Consider the following 14,930-nt stretch of genomic DNA (forward strand, 5'->3'; position numbering starts at 1 on the left):
TGGATATTTTTGTCGATCTTCCTCCTTGATCCCCCTTGATGCAGTCTTTTTCTTTTTAGCTTTGCCCTTGTATCTCTGACCATCTCGGTCACGGGGCTTCTCCCCCTTCTTTTTTTAATAAAATCTTGCGCCATTTCGAAAAAAAACATAGGACAACTCTGAGTAATGCCCTTTGTATGGGATGCATAATTCTTACCATCCCTATCCTTTATTTCGGTTACTAAGAAGACTCCAAAAAAGAGAAAAAGGGGCAGCTAGCTAGGAGTTGTGGGATCCACCAAATAAATGGCACTGACCCGGCATGCATGCCATATATGTGGTGGGCCTGAGTGAGGGAAGAATCTCACCCTTGAGAGTGGTCCTAACATTTCTCTGGCTATGTTAATATTTTATTACGTAATTATTTATATTGTAGTGATAATTAATTTCTTAATAAAAAAAAGTAATATGATTGTGCTTCTTTGTACTTATTTTCCTCATTTTCATTTTTTATTTATTATTTCATTTTCCCACCTTTTGAAACTTTCGCTTCATGCATCCCAAGATCAACATAACCCTTCTGATTATGACCCGTGAGTTTGCTAACCTTGCATGAAGTAGCTCTTCTGCCATGACTTCCAATAGTTTTCCTTTCCTGCTTGGCTTTTTTGGGACAATTTTTGGTTTAGATTCTAACATTTTAATGGATCCTACAACATCTTTTCTTTTTCTTGTTTTTTTATAGGCACCAACCTAGGAGCTGCCTTGATAAATTTAGAATCTGGAGTGCTATCATGGGTTTGCCGGAGTAAAAGTGACGTCTTGTCTCAACAATTTGATCAGTCGGTAACATCTGCCATTACTTACCACTTTATGTCGGGTTTCATTCAAGTTGTCTTCTTGTTGTGAATTGAACTTCTCTTAAATGGGTCCTAATGTTTTTTTTTCTGTGCATTCTTTATTTTTACAGTGTTACCACTATAGAATTAAACTCTCAACAAAATAAAATGACCTAATACATGGCCCAATACATGAACATAACAGGTAAACATAATTTTTTTTTTAAATTTTATTCGTAACGAATAAAATAACATAAATACATAACACAACACAATAACATAACAGGTAAACATAGAAAAATATTGAATTTTATTCGTAACGAGACACGTATAATTGCATTATAGTGTCATCGAGCATACCTTTAAAAAAAAGCGTCATCGATTATAGTCATTCCAAAGCATGCATATTTATAGATCTCCTACCAGAGTAATTTGTTAATCTTGTGATTGTTCATCGTATTTGCCGTCATGTTTTATAGATCTCCTACCAGAGTAATTTGTTAATCTTGTGATTGTTCATCATATTTGCCGTCATGTTTTTTTTTAATCATTTTCGTCTTCACTTTTGTTTGCATTAAACATTTTATCATGCTATTGGTTTTTTTTGAGATATTGCATACCTGAGTAGGGAGATGGAAATCGAAGGCTGGAATTCATCTAAGGTTTGGTTCAAGTTAATAGTTAAATTAAGATATTTTGGAGGCAAGATTCTTTAATACGATATTATCGTTTCACTATAAAATCAAATAAAAATTTATTGGAGGCTGTACTGGGTAATGAAAGCCAACATAATGTGTTGGCTAGGAAGAGCAACCGTTTACCGGACCAAAGTGATCAGGAATAATTGATCTCATCTTGGAGAGGGCTCTGACTGAAAAAAAGCTCCGAGGCGATTTCATCTCCCCCCCTCCCTAGGTCGATGGAAACCCGAGGGAGGGAGGCTCTCTCTCTCTCTCCTCCTCCTTTTTAGCTTTTTCTCCCCGCCCCCCCTCCCTCTCTCTCTCTCTCTCTCTCTCTCTCTCTCTCTCTCTCTCTCTCTCTCCCTCTCTCTTCTTTTAGCGTTTTTCTCCCCCCTCTCGCTGGTCTCTCTTTCTCTTCGATCCATCGATCTCTTTTCCTGATCTCTCTCTTTCTCCCCCTAACTCCTTTTCTTTCATTTTTCAGATCTCTCCCTGATATCTCTCTTTCTGCTTTTTTTGAACCCCTCTTTCTACCTCTTTGGTCTCTCTTTCTCTTAGATCTATCCCTCTCTCTCCCTTGATGGGCAAGGGAGGTGTTAGTGGCCGGATGATGCCCGGGTTTGGACAGATCTCGCAGGGGATGCAACAATGGTGGTTGGAGGTGCGGAATGGCCGAATCTGGGTCCGAGTAGGCCAGATTTAATGGGGAAAGGATCGGAACTGAGTAGGGTGGACGGAGAAAGTGGGCTGGTGAGTCATCGAAAGTGGTAGCTTGACAGGAGTATGAAAAAGGGTGGCCGGATTCGGGGGAAAAAATGAGGAGATTGGATGTGGAGGTGGTGGTGGTGTTGGAGGAGAAAAAGTTTGATGAAGGATGCAGACAGCCGGTTATTCCAAACCCTCCTCCCCCTCGTGAAACGCGAAAAGCACGTGGGATGTCGGAAATGGTGTGGCGATTGACCGACAAAAGCCTTTGGGAAATCGTGGGTCGCCGAATCTGGGGGGCCGTGTTGAGTGGCGGATGTGACGGGTAGCCAGAGATAGCGTTGGGGTTTTCACCTGGAGATTGGGGGGTAAAAGATTGGTTTGATCGAGGTTCAAGGTTGGGGCTAGAAGGGTCGGGGTGCTAGGTTAGGATAGATGTTTTTGGTTGCAGATAGTTAGCTGGAGTGGTGGAAGGCGGTGGCTGGAGTGTTAGTGGTTGAGGGAGGAGGTAAGACTCGGGTTAGGTGGAAGGTAGGGTAGAGTTAGGATTTAGGGTTTGGTGGAAGTAAAGAGGAAGAATGTTAGGATGAACAATGATGGTCTCTAGGGTTAGGTGGAAGGAAGGGTAGGGTTAGGGCTTTAGGTTCTGGTGGAGGTGAAGAGGAAGAAGTTAGAGTGAATAATGGTGGTCTCTAGGGTTAGACTAGAGTTTTTTGGATTGGTGGTTTAATGGGGATCCCCCGGGACAGGCAGTGGTGCAAGGTGGAGGCCGCCGAAGATCGGATTTGATGGGTTGGCTATCGTGCACGGTTAGGGGCACACAATAGCTTCAGGCCTTTGAGCGAAATTTTTGAAAATCAAATTCGCTAGCTAGAAAGTGGTAGAGAAGTCTGTGTGATGTGGCAGGTCACACATATGACTTGATGGGCTCCACAAATATAGCACTTTTTGTTGGATTCGAATCAATTGGGACCATTGGGCAGTGTAAAGGAAAGGAAGGGGGAATGGTGAAGGTACTCTCGGCTGTGGTAGTAGATGAATTTGAAAGGGAAGTGAAATACCTGTAGCGTATGGAAGTGTGGACCTACCTGTAGCGGTTGACCTAGAAGATCTTCTCTTTTGGTTTTTACTGGCCTAGTAGTATGCTCCTGGCCACCCTTAATCGATTCTATGTAATGCAAGTAATGACTCCTGGTCCCCGATGTATTCTTCATAGTATCAATGAAATTGTCAATTTTCAAAAAAAAGGAAGAGCAACCTTTTTATGTCTCCTCGAAGCCCCTGACTGTTTCTGACCCTGTGATATGCCTAGACAATTTGAAATGGTGTTGTACTGGGTAATGAAAGCCAACATAATGTGTTGGCTAGGAAGAGCAACCATTTTATGTCTCCTCGAAGCCCCTGATTGTTTCTGACCCTGTGATATGCCTAGACAATTTGAAATGGTGCCATACCACACCGATACTTGAATTTAAATTGTAATTGACTTGCCCATTCCATATCCTTTTTTATATCTATGCCATATTTGGGGTAAGATACCCCCATATTGGCCGATGTTTGTGATAATGTAGCAAGTCTGGGGTTTTGTATCTGTTTCAAAGTCCTTCCAGATAGAGGGAACTATTAATGTCATCATGTGTCTAAAGCATTGGTGTTGCATCTGATGGATCTTGGTAATGGAGATTGACAAATCCAAATTCTTAGCTGGATCTTTTTTGATATTTCATTTCTTGTAGAAACTAGTCTGACGTTTCTCTGGCATTTTTCTGAATGTTAGTCTATATAGCAAGTGGCCATAACTTTTTTTCGAATTTTATCCCTCCCACTAGTTTAAATGATTGGATTATTATTTATTTAGAAAATTCTCTCCTTTCTTTATGCATGTGTGTGGCAATATTTCTTATTTGCAGCTTTCTTTGTTCTATTCATCCTAGTGGCTTTTCTTTTTACATCACATGAGAATGTTTAGATCTATGGTAGAGCGTAAATTGACCATCTTTCCATCACTTTCACGTGTCCTGATATACATTTGAAACTGAAACTTTTCCATTACAAGTTACTATGGTCAAAATAAGTTCTCTAGAGTAAATGGCCTATATGCCAAATACTGCATCTTTTTTGTTGCAGGTTCTTGTATTAGCATGTAAGAAACTTATTTTATTTACCCACTAAAACTAAGAAACTCATTTATGTATCTCATTTTGTAGGGAAACTTTGTTTTGTGTGGGTTGAGAAATGGAGTGATTGTGGCAATTGATGTTCGCCAGAAACCAAACTCTCTAGCACTATCAACTGGACTTCCTAGACACAGAATAGCTTACTCTTCCAATAAAATTCGAGAGCCTCCTAGTGGGAAATGCCGAAGTTTGACTAGACAATTTTTTGAGGTATTGGAGCTGTGCATATGGATTTCATGCTTATGTATAACGTGAATGTTTTTTTTTTAATATTGTGAATGTTTTTCGTTTTATTTCTATTTTATTTTTAGTTAAACAAAAAGTTTAAAAGAAACAACTTATCAATTTGTATGTAGGGAAATTAGGTGTAAGCAATAAAATGGCAAATAAACCCCGCACACAAAGGTCTAGTGGAGAAGGCATTTCTCAACTTTTGTTGTGCTTTGGGCAATCTATGGCCTTACAATATTTATCCGATTTCTAGTTTTCGTTAATAATTCTGGTCGTTTTTCACAAAAAAGAGAAGCTTTAACTTTTGTTTGTAAATGCTTCTTTATTTGTAAATACTCTCCAAGAATGCATACTAAGAACCATTCTATTTAGGGGACTGATATTTCCACCCCTAAATTAGCCTATTCACTCCCTACTATTTGTCTCTCGTGTCTTGTGACTGGTTGGGGTTGTAGTTCTTAACGAATCGGTAAGTTAAAGCGAGAAAGTAGATTGAGAATGTTTGCATGGATCTCTCCATGCTACTTCGTTCCATGGTTGTCACCATTTCACTCCGTCCTTTCTCCCTCTCCAAGTTAACATGCATTCTATGGTGCCTCTCTCCGCTATCCTCTAAATAACAGTGTACAAATCCCCTAAAATCATCAAATCCAAGAAGTCCAAATATGTCACTTGCCTTCTTATCATCACCATCGCCAAAAAAGAAGGTTAAATTGTGACTGCCTCTAAACATTTTCAAAATCTGCTCCCAATCGACATGAGACTTTGGATTGGACTAAAGGCTTAGTTGGAACAACAACATTATTTTCATCGGTGTGGGTATGACTTTTGTTTTGATAGGAGGTGAGGGTGGAGTTTGGCTTCTTTAGGGCATTTTCTTGGGCAAGGGGAATCCAAGATGGGAGGTCAAGAGTTGTAGTAGCCTAGTAGGGACGATGTAGAGAGTAGACATGGAGGGAAAGTGAGTAAAAGATGCTGATTCAAGAGTAAGTTGAGGAAAGGAAAAAAATTTCCTAGGGATCGAAAGCTGGATCTTGAGGGAGAGAGGTGGATGTGAGAAGGGAGAGCCATGACATATATATATATATATATATATATATATATATATATATATATAGAGAGAGAGAGAGAGAGAGAGAGAGAGAGAGAGAGAGAGAGAGAGAGAGAGAGACCTAAGAAAGCTGTGAGAAGCACATCATATTGGTGCAAATCCGGTTCGACCCAACAATTCACCGATCCATGAGGATATTGTAACAGATCGTCCCAAAAAAAATGCATCCTATGGAGGAAAAAGTTCTCCTTTTCTGATCTATCACCCCTTCCCAAAAATGCATCCTAGTAATGCTTTTCTCACCGTATTGGAATGAGATCCCCTTTCTAATATCCTTTCACATCTCGTACCACATCTTCTCTAATGCAGTGAGTAATGCGAGGAAAACAACATTTTATTTTCATTTTTCTTTGAAGACAAATACCGGGTGAGGGCAGCACTAGCTATCGGCCAGTCTTTAGACAGTATTAGGCGGTGGAAATATCATTTTCCTTCTATTTATTCCAAAGCACATATGGATCTAAAAGCGTGTTGCAGGTCAGAGGAAATTTGATTCCATCCAGTGCTATTTGTATGTCGTCAGCTGTTTGCAGGTAATGAAACCTTCTTTGGATACTAATTATTTTTCCTGTATTGTTATTTATGCATTTCATTTACTGACGTTTTACTAAATCTTATTCCATGTAGCTTGGCAACACTGCAATCTGATGATCAATACTTCTTGGCAAGCTCGATGGATGGATTTGTGAGTTTCATTTAAACTCATCAATTTATGTTCTTTATTTATCCAATTCTCAAATGTAAACTTAAAAAAAAAAAAAATCCAAACTCATTAATTAATTATACGGAAATATTTTTTATTTAGTAGTGCCAATTTTGTTCCAGTACAATTTTATATGGTATTTGCTAGGCAATTTCGCAGAAAGCCATTTTGCGGCTGATTTTTGCAAGAGAGAACAGCCACCTCAGATGAATTAAATGAACAAGACAAAATCTGCTGAAAAGCGAGCCTATGTGACTGTTATCATGCCAAAATTGCCTAGAAAATCCCTTTATATATAGTTGATTCGTATTTTTCACAACATTGATGCTTTGGATATGAAATTTCTGCAGCTTGTGAACTAGGAAAGACAAAAATTCCGAAGTTGCATGCTAGGTTACATCATTCATTAACCCAATAAATAATGGTTTTACAATTGTAGTTATTTGGGGCATTTGTCCAAAATACTAGTGCATATAAGAGTGACAATTGCATCATAGAAACATGATGGAAAAAAGCAAATTTTATCTTCTAACACATAAATTGATTGTATTAGAGGTGCATCAATAATACAAGATCTTGTTAAAGAGATAACCATGCCCATCTTAAGAATGGTGCAATTCTATTGGCAACCTAGTCTTTGTATGGAGTATAACATGTCCTTATTTCTTCTGCTGATACCTTCTTTTCATTAATAAGATCACTGGCCAATTAACATCTAGACAAATCCTTTTAGGTTTGAAACTTTGAATAATATATAAATGATGGCCCATCTTCACAGTAGAGTCATGTGCCATATTCTCAATAGATGAATCATGTAATTGTCATTTGAGGAGTTGGTGGATCATTTAGTGATGCAGTGCTTTTCTGTGGCCAAGTTGCATACTTTTCTTCATTTTTTTGGTTTGACGTGGGGAAATGCCATTGATGCTTTGCCGAAAGCTTGGTTTAGAAACATTGCCAAAACAGGGCATTAACGTTTTAGGGTGGAGTTGGCATTGTCGAGACGCTGGACTCAGTGAGGGGATTGCTGCTTCCTCGCGTGGAGTCGGCATCGTCGACGGCAGGGATGGGCTTGCCGTCGGCGAAGGCAATACAGGTGGCCGGTGAGGGCTTGGCCAAGAGGAAACCATTCACGGGTTGTTTAATGCCCAGAAATTTTACCATCGCGAGAGTAAAAAGACCCCTGCACTGAAATATTTTACGGCTAAAACAGGTTTAAATTACGCCGAAGCAAACACAGCAAAATTTTTACCCCGGGTTAAAATTTGTTTTATGCCCTTTTACGTCAAAACAAACAAAAAAATTAACCTGTCCACAACCATTTTTATATAATTGTACCATGTATTTATACACAGCGTCCCTTAAATTAATTTCACAATATACTGATTCATTGCCTTTGGTGCATATACAGATCGATCTCTACGACCGTCGCCTGCTCCAGAGAGGACCTCTTCAATCTTATGAGGGGCATGTGAATTGCCACACTCGTCTACAGCTCGGGATTGATCCCTCCGAATCACTTGTTATGTCTGGTAGGTTCCTTTTCAACAGTCGCTTGTGTATGGCTTCCCAACTCTGAACTAGTCCGCAATAACTTATCATATTAGGTGGAGAGGACCGGTGTGTACGTATTTGGGACATCAAGACCGGGAAACTACTATGTGAAACAGACCCTTTGGATTCTATTGTGTCAACAGTGTGCTGGCCGCGAACTGGAAGTTAGTCATGGCCTCACTAAGACTATTTGTAGTCTTTGTTAGCATTTTTTTAGTGTTCTCACTCATTTTGTGCCTCCATGCATTTTCACTTGTCGGTACAGAATTACAAGAACCAGTCGAGGAAAGACGAGAGTACGTGGACAGCTTATACGAGCAGAATCATAGTTGGGGGGCATGGCTTGGATCACGCAGAGGACTTTTTTATATACACGGGTCTTAGATCCATATCAATGAATGGATACGGATTGAAAATGATCGATTTTGAAGACTCACTTCTGGGGCAGCACAATGTTGCAAATGCAGAGCATTTTTGGCTTTCCTTGTGAGTTAACAGAAGGTTTATATGGGTGATTCTAAAGGTTCGCAAGGGCGTAATCTGCCTCGTTGGGTTGATTCATTAGGCTCTGTATGCAGAGGCCAGAGGGGGGTCGGGATGAACTGTGTTTTTGTAACGAGGTATGTAATATAATCCCAAATCTGAAATACATTGAACCACCACTTTTGTTAACTATTTTCTTACTGAAAAGTTTATATCAAATGTGGGAAAACCATAGAAGTCTTTAGCTAAAAAATAGGCATTTGTGTAGACATGAACAAAGGAGTGTTAACATGAACAAAAAGGGTCCCAACGTCGACTATTCATTACCAAAGTTGTAAAAGAGCTTTATTTTTATTGTAACTTTATTTTATAGTTTTATATAATATAATTAGAACCTATTCAAGTGCAACTTTATTTTAATAAATTTGATATACTTAGAACTTATTGGGGTGCTATCGAATTAGATAATTTAATGATTTTTTTTAACATTTAACACTAGTTTTCAGATCAATGCACCTTAACATTCACCAAAGGATATACTAGAAAATAAGTACGCGGAAAAAAATTGAAGGAAAAGAGAACTCTTTTGTAAATGCCTCTACAAACTGGGGGGGCGTAGAATCGGGTAATGAGGGTGGATTTTGTGCATCGTCCGTTCATTATTGAAATTGGGAAAATTTGCCCATAAAAAAAAATAAAAATTGTGAAAATGGCCAAATGCTGTACATTGAGACACTGGAACTTTGGGAATATTTCTCGGACCCATTATAACCTTTGGTTGCAGATATTTACCTCGTAGACAAGGATTGGATTTCCCTTGAACTTGCCTCGTATAATAATGTTAAGTAGTGTTTAGTTGCCAGCCTCAACACTATTGTGATACAAACCCTTCTGTTAATAATAAGGATATCATTACCCCAAAAAAAATCCCAAACAAAATTAAGAAAGTTTCAGGTTTTCACTTAATCGGTTCTTAAGGGGTTTCTCACTTGTTGGGCGACTGCTCCTCCTCGACACAACCCTTTGATGTTATCATTTGGGTCACTGTGTCAAGAATCATAGACTTGCATGGGATTCAGCTGCAAATTGCCGAAAGATTGAAATTCAAGGCGGAATTGGAGAAGGAGAGCAAGGGAAGATGGGCAACTCTATTGTTGGAACGATTCAAGAAACAAAAGAAATGTCTCATGATCTTGGATGATGTCTGGGAGAAAATAGATTTGGACAAAGTGGGCATTCCACAAGGAGATCTGCTGGGCTGTAAGATTATATTAACAACAAGATCTTTGGATGTATGTAACCAAATGGAGACAACTGTAAACATTAGAGTCGACACTCTAAACGATGAAGCCAGTTGGGAGTTGTTTAGCAAACATGTTGGAGAGCTGCCTGATGTCGAAGAGATAAAATCTCTAGCAAGGGAGGTTGCCAAAGAGTGTAAGGGCTTGCCATTCGCAATTAAGGTTGTCGGTGGCTCTATGAGAGGAAAGAAAAGGGTCGAGCAGTGGAGGAAAGCCTTAAGAGGACTCCGAACGTCTGCGCCAAAAAATATTGAACGTGTGGAGGACGATGTATTTAAGCACTTGAAATGGAGTTACGACTCGTTAGAAGGTCAAAACTTTCAACCCTGCCTTTTGTACTGTTCATTATTTCCTGAAGATTTTTCTATTGAGGAAGATGAGCTCATACGATGTTGGAGAGCTGAGGGATTAATAGACCAATCATTGAATATCGAAGAATCCTTAGATAGTGGCGTTGATTTGATTGAAAAGCTCAAGCATTCTTGCATGTTGGAACCTGGACGAGGTGAAGGAACTGTAAAAATGCACGACATTGTCCGCGATGTTGCTCTATGGATCGCGTCCTCATCAGAAGATGGGAATAAATTCTTTGTCCAATCTAACATGGGCTCAAGCAAGATCACAAAAGAAGGGATGTATGAATCAATTAACAGAGCTTCATTTGTTGGTGGAGAATTAAGTGAGATTCCTATGTTTTTAGCGAGATGTTCTAGGCTATCAACTCTATTTCTTCAAGATAATCCTCTTAATAAGATTCCTAGGGATATCTTTCTAGGTTTGAAAGCACTTAGGGTCTTGAATTTAAGTAGTACAAAAATCAAATCACTGCCAAAAGAGGTGGGCGAACTTAATAATCTAAGGCTACTAAATCTATCAAACACGTATGAGCTAGAAAGAATTGAAGCCCACACGATATCAAGGTTGTCTAGTTTGGAGGTACTAGACATGTATAAGAGTAGTTATGGGTGGAAGGTGAAAGGGGAGGTGGATGAGGAAAGTGTGACGTTGGAGGAGTTACTACATTTAGAGTGCTTGTACTATCTTGGAATTAGGGTCTCTAGCTTTGGTTATTTTCCTTTGGATTGGTTGAAAAGGCTAAAATGTTTTCATTTTCACATGGCGCATAGTAAAGAAAGTACTTTGTGGTTTAAAAGAGATCATGAAAGAGCGGTGGAGCTGAGTGGTGATGTTGAACACTGGGCCGAATGTGCTGAGGGGATGTTAAATATTGCAACTTGTTTATGTATACATGATTGCTCTGTAAATAGGACAGGGGAAGTAGCTAAAAGTGTACCAAATCTAAAGGAATTATTCCTTTTTCATATTGAGGGGTTAGACAACATTTGGGAGGGAATGGTTAAAAGTGGAGGAAGAAGTAGCTTTCCTAAATTACAAGAGATCAGGGTGATTGGTTGTCATGGATTAAAGAGTCTCATCCCCATGATTTGCTTGAACAACTTGACAACCTTGAAGAAATCCATGTATCCAATTGTTCCAATATGAAGGAGATATTAGGAGCAAAGGTGGTTGATGAGAATACATCAGAGATAGTCTCAACCTGCAGCGCAGTGGACAGTAATGCATTGCCAAAGCTACGAATTTTACGACTTGCTGCATTACCAGACTTGAGCTACATTTTCCAAGAGGCATTTTCATGGCCCTCTTTGGAGATTGTTCGTGTCTGGGATTGCCCTGATCTACGGAGGCTTCCTCTTTCTACCTGTAATGCAAACAAAATACAAAAGATCGAGGGAGAAGAGGAATGGTGGAAGAAATTAAAATGGGAAGATGAAGCTACGAGGTTGAATGTTCAAAAACATTTCAAAGAATGGACACCATGGTCATATTATATATAAGCATCTTCTTCATCTGATGGATTCCGAGAGTTTTGGAAGGGGGTTTTCAAGTCTCTAGGATTGGGGTTATCAAGTATCAAAATGGGGTTACCAATTTCCGAATGGGCTTATCAAATCCTTGAAAATTGGCCGAGGGTACTAGAGTTTTGGAAGGGGGTTTTCAAGTATTTGGGATTGGGGTTATCTAGTATCAAAATGAGGTTACCAGTTTACGAATGGTCTTATCAAGTCCCTTAAAATTGCCCAAGGGTACTGGAGTTTTGGAAGGGGGTTTTCAAGTCTCTAGAGTTGGGGTTATCCAGTATCAAAATAGGGTTACCAAATTCCGAATGGGCTTATCAAGTCCCTTATGAACACATTTTTCCTGTTTTTTTTCACTCGTTCATTTTCACGTTTTTTTTCTTTCTACCGTACGATTCATCTTCCTCATCCTCCATTGGAAGGGAGAAGGAGAAATGCAAAACCCTAAAACAAAAAAACAAAACCTAGATATTGAGAGATGGATGGGAATGAACTCACGTTTCAAATTTTTGAGTTTTCCGGCCTCCAATGGTGGCTAAATGATGAAGAAGATGACTCGTAAGGTAAAAAAACAAAGTTGAAAATGAAAAAGTAAAAAAAAAAAGAGGGAAAGAAGAGAGAAGAGGGAAAAGTGGAAAGCAAAACGTGTTGCTTAAGAAAAGGGCATTTTCGTCCAGCTTTTAATGACAAGACCTCTCTTGTCCCTCGTTGATAATTTCTGAAAAGCACGGGTCCTGTTGATAATTCCACCTAATTTTTGTCCCCCATTGGTAATTGATCCAAATTTTAATTAGTTTGTGGCGTATGTATTTGAAAAAATCAGGAATATTGTTTGTGCAAGAATTACAATGTCGCCATTCTAAACATAAAAGCAAAACATATAGTGTCATCAAAATGCCCCTGCGTCTTGACTAATTGGTGCAAATTTTCTCTTCACGTGAAAAAAATTGACACCTTCATTGAACAGCAAGAAGGCTTCAGATGAAAGAGGAACCAAATAGGGTTGTTATTACAGAATATGTTGGGATTATAATTCTTGGAAAGGCCTTTGTTAAAGATCTGATCAAAGTAAATTGTAGCCAATTTAAAGGGGGGGAGGGAAGCTGAGTCAACATGGTCAGAGCAAAGGGCCAAATCCATATAAATGGATCTTCTACTAGAAACTTAGACATATATTGTCCCATATATAAAATAAATTGGCAACATACAATTATGCATGAAAATGAAACTATCTGAATTGGGAAAGAGTCAGAATCCTCATACACAGCGTGGAGAGTCACCACACTGGGATGACCAGAGAGGTGCTTGCATTATCTCTACTTCCTGATAGGGAGTTGCTTCCGCCATTTTTGAAAGCGTCTTGCAAGCAAACTCAGCTCCATTGGCCATACTCCGACACGAGCGGACTGACCCAAATTTTCCCTCCCCTATTCTGTGGCCTAGAATGTATTCCTATTTGAGCTTCTTCTTTCTGCTCATTTGAGTGGCAACTTCAATGCATCCTAACTTCCTCTTGAGACCTCTGTTAGGGAGTTCGGAAGGTGAATCTTCGCAAGGACGAGCAGTTACAATGCCAACGAGTCTACTCGTGGCAGAATAATCCGCCTGCTTTTGATTCTGGTACTCCATCTTCCTCAAACAATCCTCAAACGATAAGTGTGGCCCCATGATTGATGAAGAGAGATCAGATCTGTTGGGATGAAACCAACTAGGTTGGAGGGAGAAGATGTGATTCAAGAGAAGAAAATTGTACTCTTGATGTCAAACACATCAATGTCAAACACATCAAGAAAGAATCCCAAGTTGTCATACTACTCAAGAGCCTTCAAATTTGACTAAAATGACTTGGAAAATTCGAAGCTACAAGCCCAATTTATAGCCTACATTAAAAAACCGAGATTAAAATCTCATAATTATATTTAGCTTCTCTAAGCTACAAAATCACACTAAAATGGCTTGGAAAATATGAATCTACGAGCCCAATTCATAGGCTACATTCAAAAACCGAGATTAAAATCTCATAATTATACTTAGCTTCCCTAAGCTACTAAATCACACTAACAAAAGTCAATGCCTAATACAATTCAATAAACTAGAAACAAAGTACCTAGAACATTAACTCCCAAAGAGTGAGTTCCAATGTAGGAATACCAATGGGTGCATGAAAGCTTCTTATATGAAATCAATTTCAAGACATTGGATAGTCCAACGGTCATGAATTATTACCAACGAGTGGAAAGGCTATTAGTTGGAGTGGAGTCATGAATTATTACCAACGAGTGGAAAGGCTATTAGTTGGGTTCCACTCTCGGTCCCCAATTCATTCTCCATATCATTATTCTATTTAGAGAGCGAAAATAAAGATATCTCGTTCATCTATCTCTCGTCTATTGCTTGGTTTGCGAATGGCATATTTGGGAATAGGATCTTGTCTAACCTTGGTTGATTGGTTCCTGTTTAACATTTCTGATGGAAAAGTTTTTCTTTCTACAATTTAGAGGGAAATGATATGATCAGGGATTCATGGTTAATTTAGACAGGTATTTTCATAAAGCAAAGGTGCATCTAATTAAAATAGGATAGGATTGATTCAAGAAGAGCCATGTCCAACAAGATCACCACCACTGGATATTCCTAAGCGTCTAACTGGTGACATGCAAATTGACAACTTCAAGATGAAATAAATCCAATGGTTTGCATTCTAAGTGAAAAATCCCTAGGCAAAACTAATTTCTGTTAAGAGATTAAAATCTCATAATTATACTTAGCTTCCCTAAGCTACCAAATCACACCAACATGGTTGTGCTGATATCATTTACCTTCTAAAAGGGTAGAAGTAGAACTGTAGAACCATTGAAATTTCGTATGCATCATCTTCTCTAAAAATTCCTGGCCATTGTCTTTTCTAAAAGGTTAGAACCATTGAAAGTTCGTATGCATCATCTTCTCTAAAAGGGTAGAACCATTGAAAGTTCATTTACATCTGGCCTATCCTTTTACGGGAGAAATTATACGATGAGTTTATGCAAAAATTGTAGCAATGGTGGCCCACCAAAACTTGAGGTGTAAAATGGTGGCCCATCCATGTTATCGACAAGGTGAAAAAAAAATTCAATGGAAAATAATCCAAGGTCGAGTAGGTTTGCACTTTTTTGTTGAAAACAAGGAAAAAAAATTAGTCTGTGACGGTTGCAATCCTATCCATCAGAAAGACACTTTTTCCAATTGAATGTGAGCCATTGATCAAATTATTTAAACGTTCATTTGTAGTCCCGAAGAGTCGTCTAATC

The 14,930-nt window shown here is 38.9% G+C and overlaps 2 protein-coding genes across 4 annotated transcripts in view; both read left to right on the forward strand.

Moving 5' to 3' along the window:
• The window catches only part of LOC143884603 (uncharacterized), a 29,782-nt gene extending 20,911 nt beyond the window's left edge, over positions 1 to 8,871 (forward strand). For 2 of the 3 annotated variants that reach the window (XM_077388252.1, XM_077388253.1), the window contains 7 exons: positions 725 to 825; positions 4,411 to 4,590; positions 6,200 to 6,255; positions 6,350 to 6,407; positions 7,837 to 7,957; positions 8,033 to 8,143; positions 8,245 to 8,871. In XM_077388252.1, the coding sequence (XP_077244367.1) occupies positions 725 to 825; positions 4,411 to 4,590; positions 6,200 to 6,255; positions 6,350 to 6,407; positions 7,837 to 7,957; positions 8,033 to 8,143; positions 8,245 to 8,363 (746 nt within the window). In that variant the 3' untranslated portion in view covers positions 8,364 to 8,871. The remainder of the gene's footprint in view (positions 1 to 724; positions 826 to 4,410; positions 4,591 to 6,199; positions 6,256 to 6,349; positions 6,408 to 7,836; positions 7,958 to 8,032; positions 8,144 to 8,244) is intronic. The other variant, XR_013252997.1, reaches the window with a different exon arrangement.
• The window catches only part of LOC143884604 (disease resistance protein At4g27190-like), a 54,286-nt gene extending 42,806 nt beyond the window's left edge, over positions 1 to 11,480 (forward strand). The window contains exon 2 of the mRNA XM_077388256.1: positions 10,858 to 11,480. Coding sequence (XP_077244371.1) covers positions 10,858 to 11,266 — 409 coding nt within the window. The 3' untranslated portion in view covers positions 11,267 to 11,480. The remainder of the gene's footprint in view (positions 1 to 10,857) is intronic.
• The last annotated feature ends 3,450 nt before the right edge of the window (positions 11,481 to 14,930 follow it).

This window comes from Tasmannia lanceolata, unplaced genomic scaffold, assembly GCF_043159265.1.
Source record: "Tasmannia lanceolata isolate RefF3 unplaced genomic scaffold, GAP_Taslan_0.1 ptg000008l, whole genome shotgun sequence".
Classification (NCBI taxonomy): domain Eukaryota; kingdom Viridiplantae; phylum Streptophyta; class Magnoliopsida; order Canellales; family Winteraceae; genus Tasmannia; species Tasmannia lanceolata.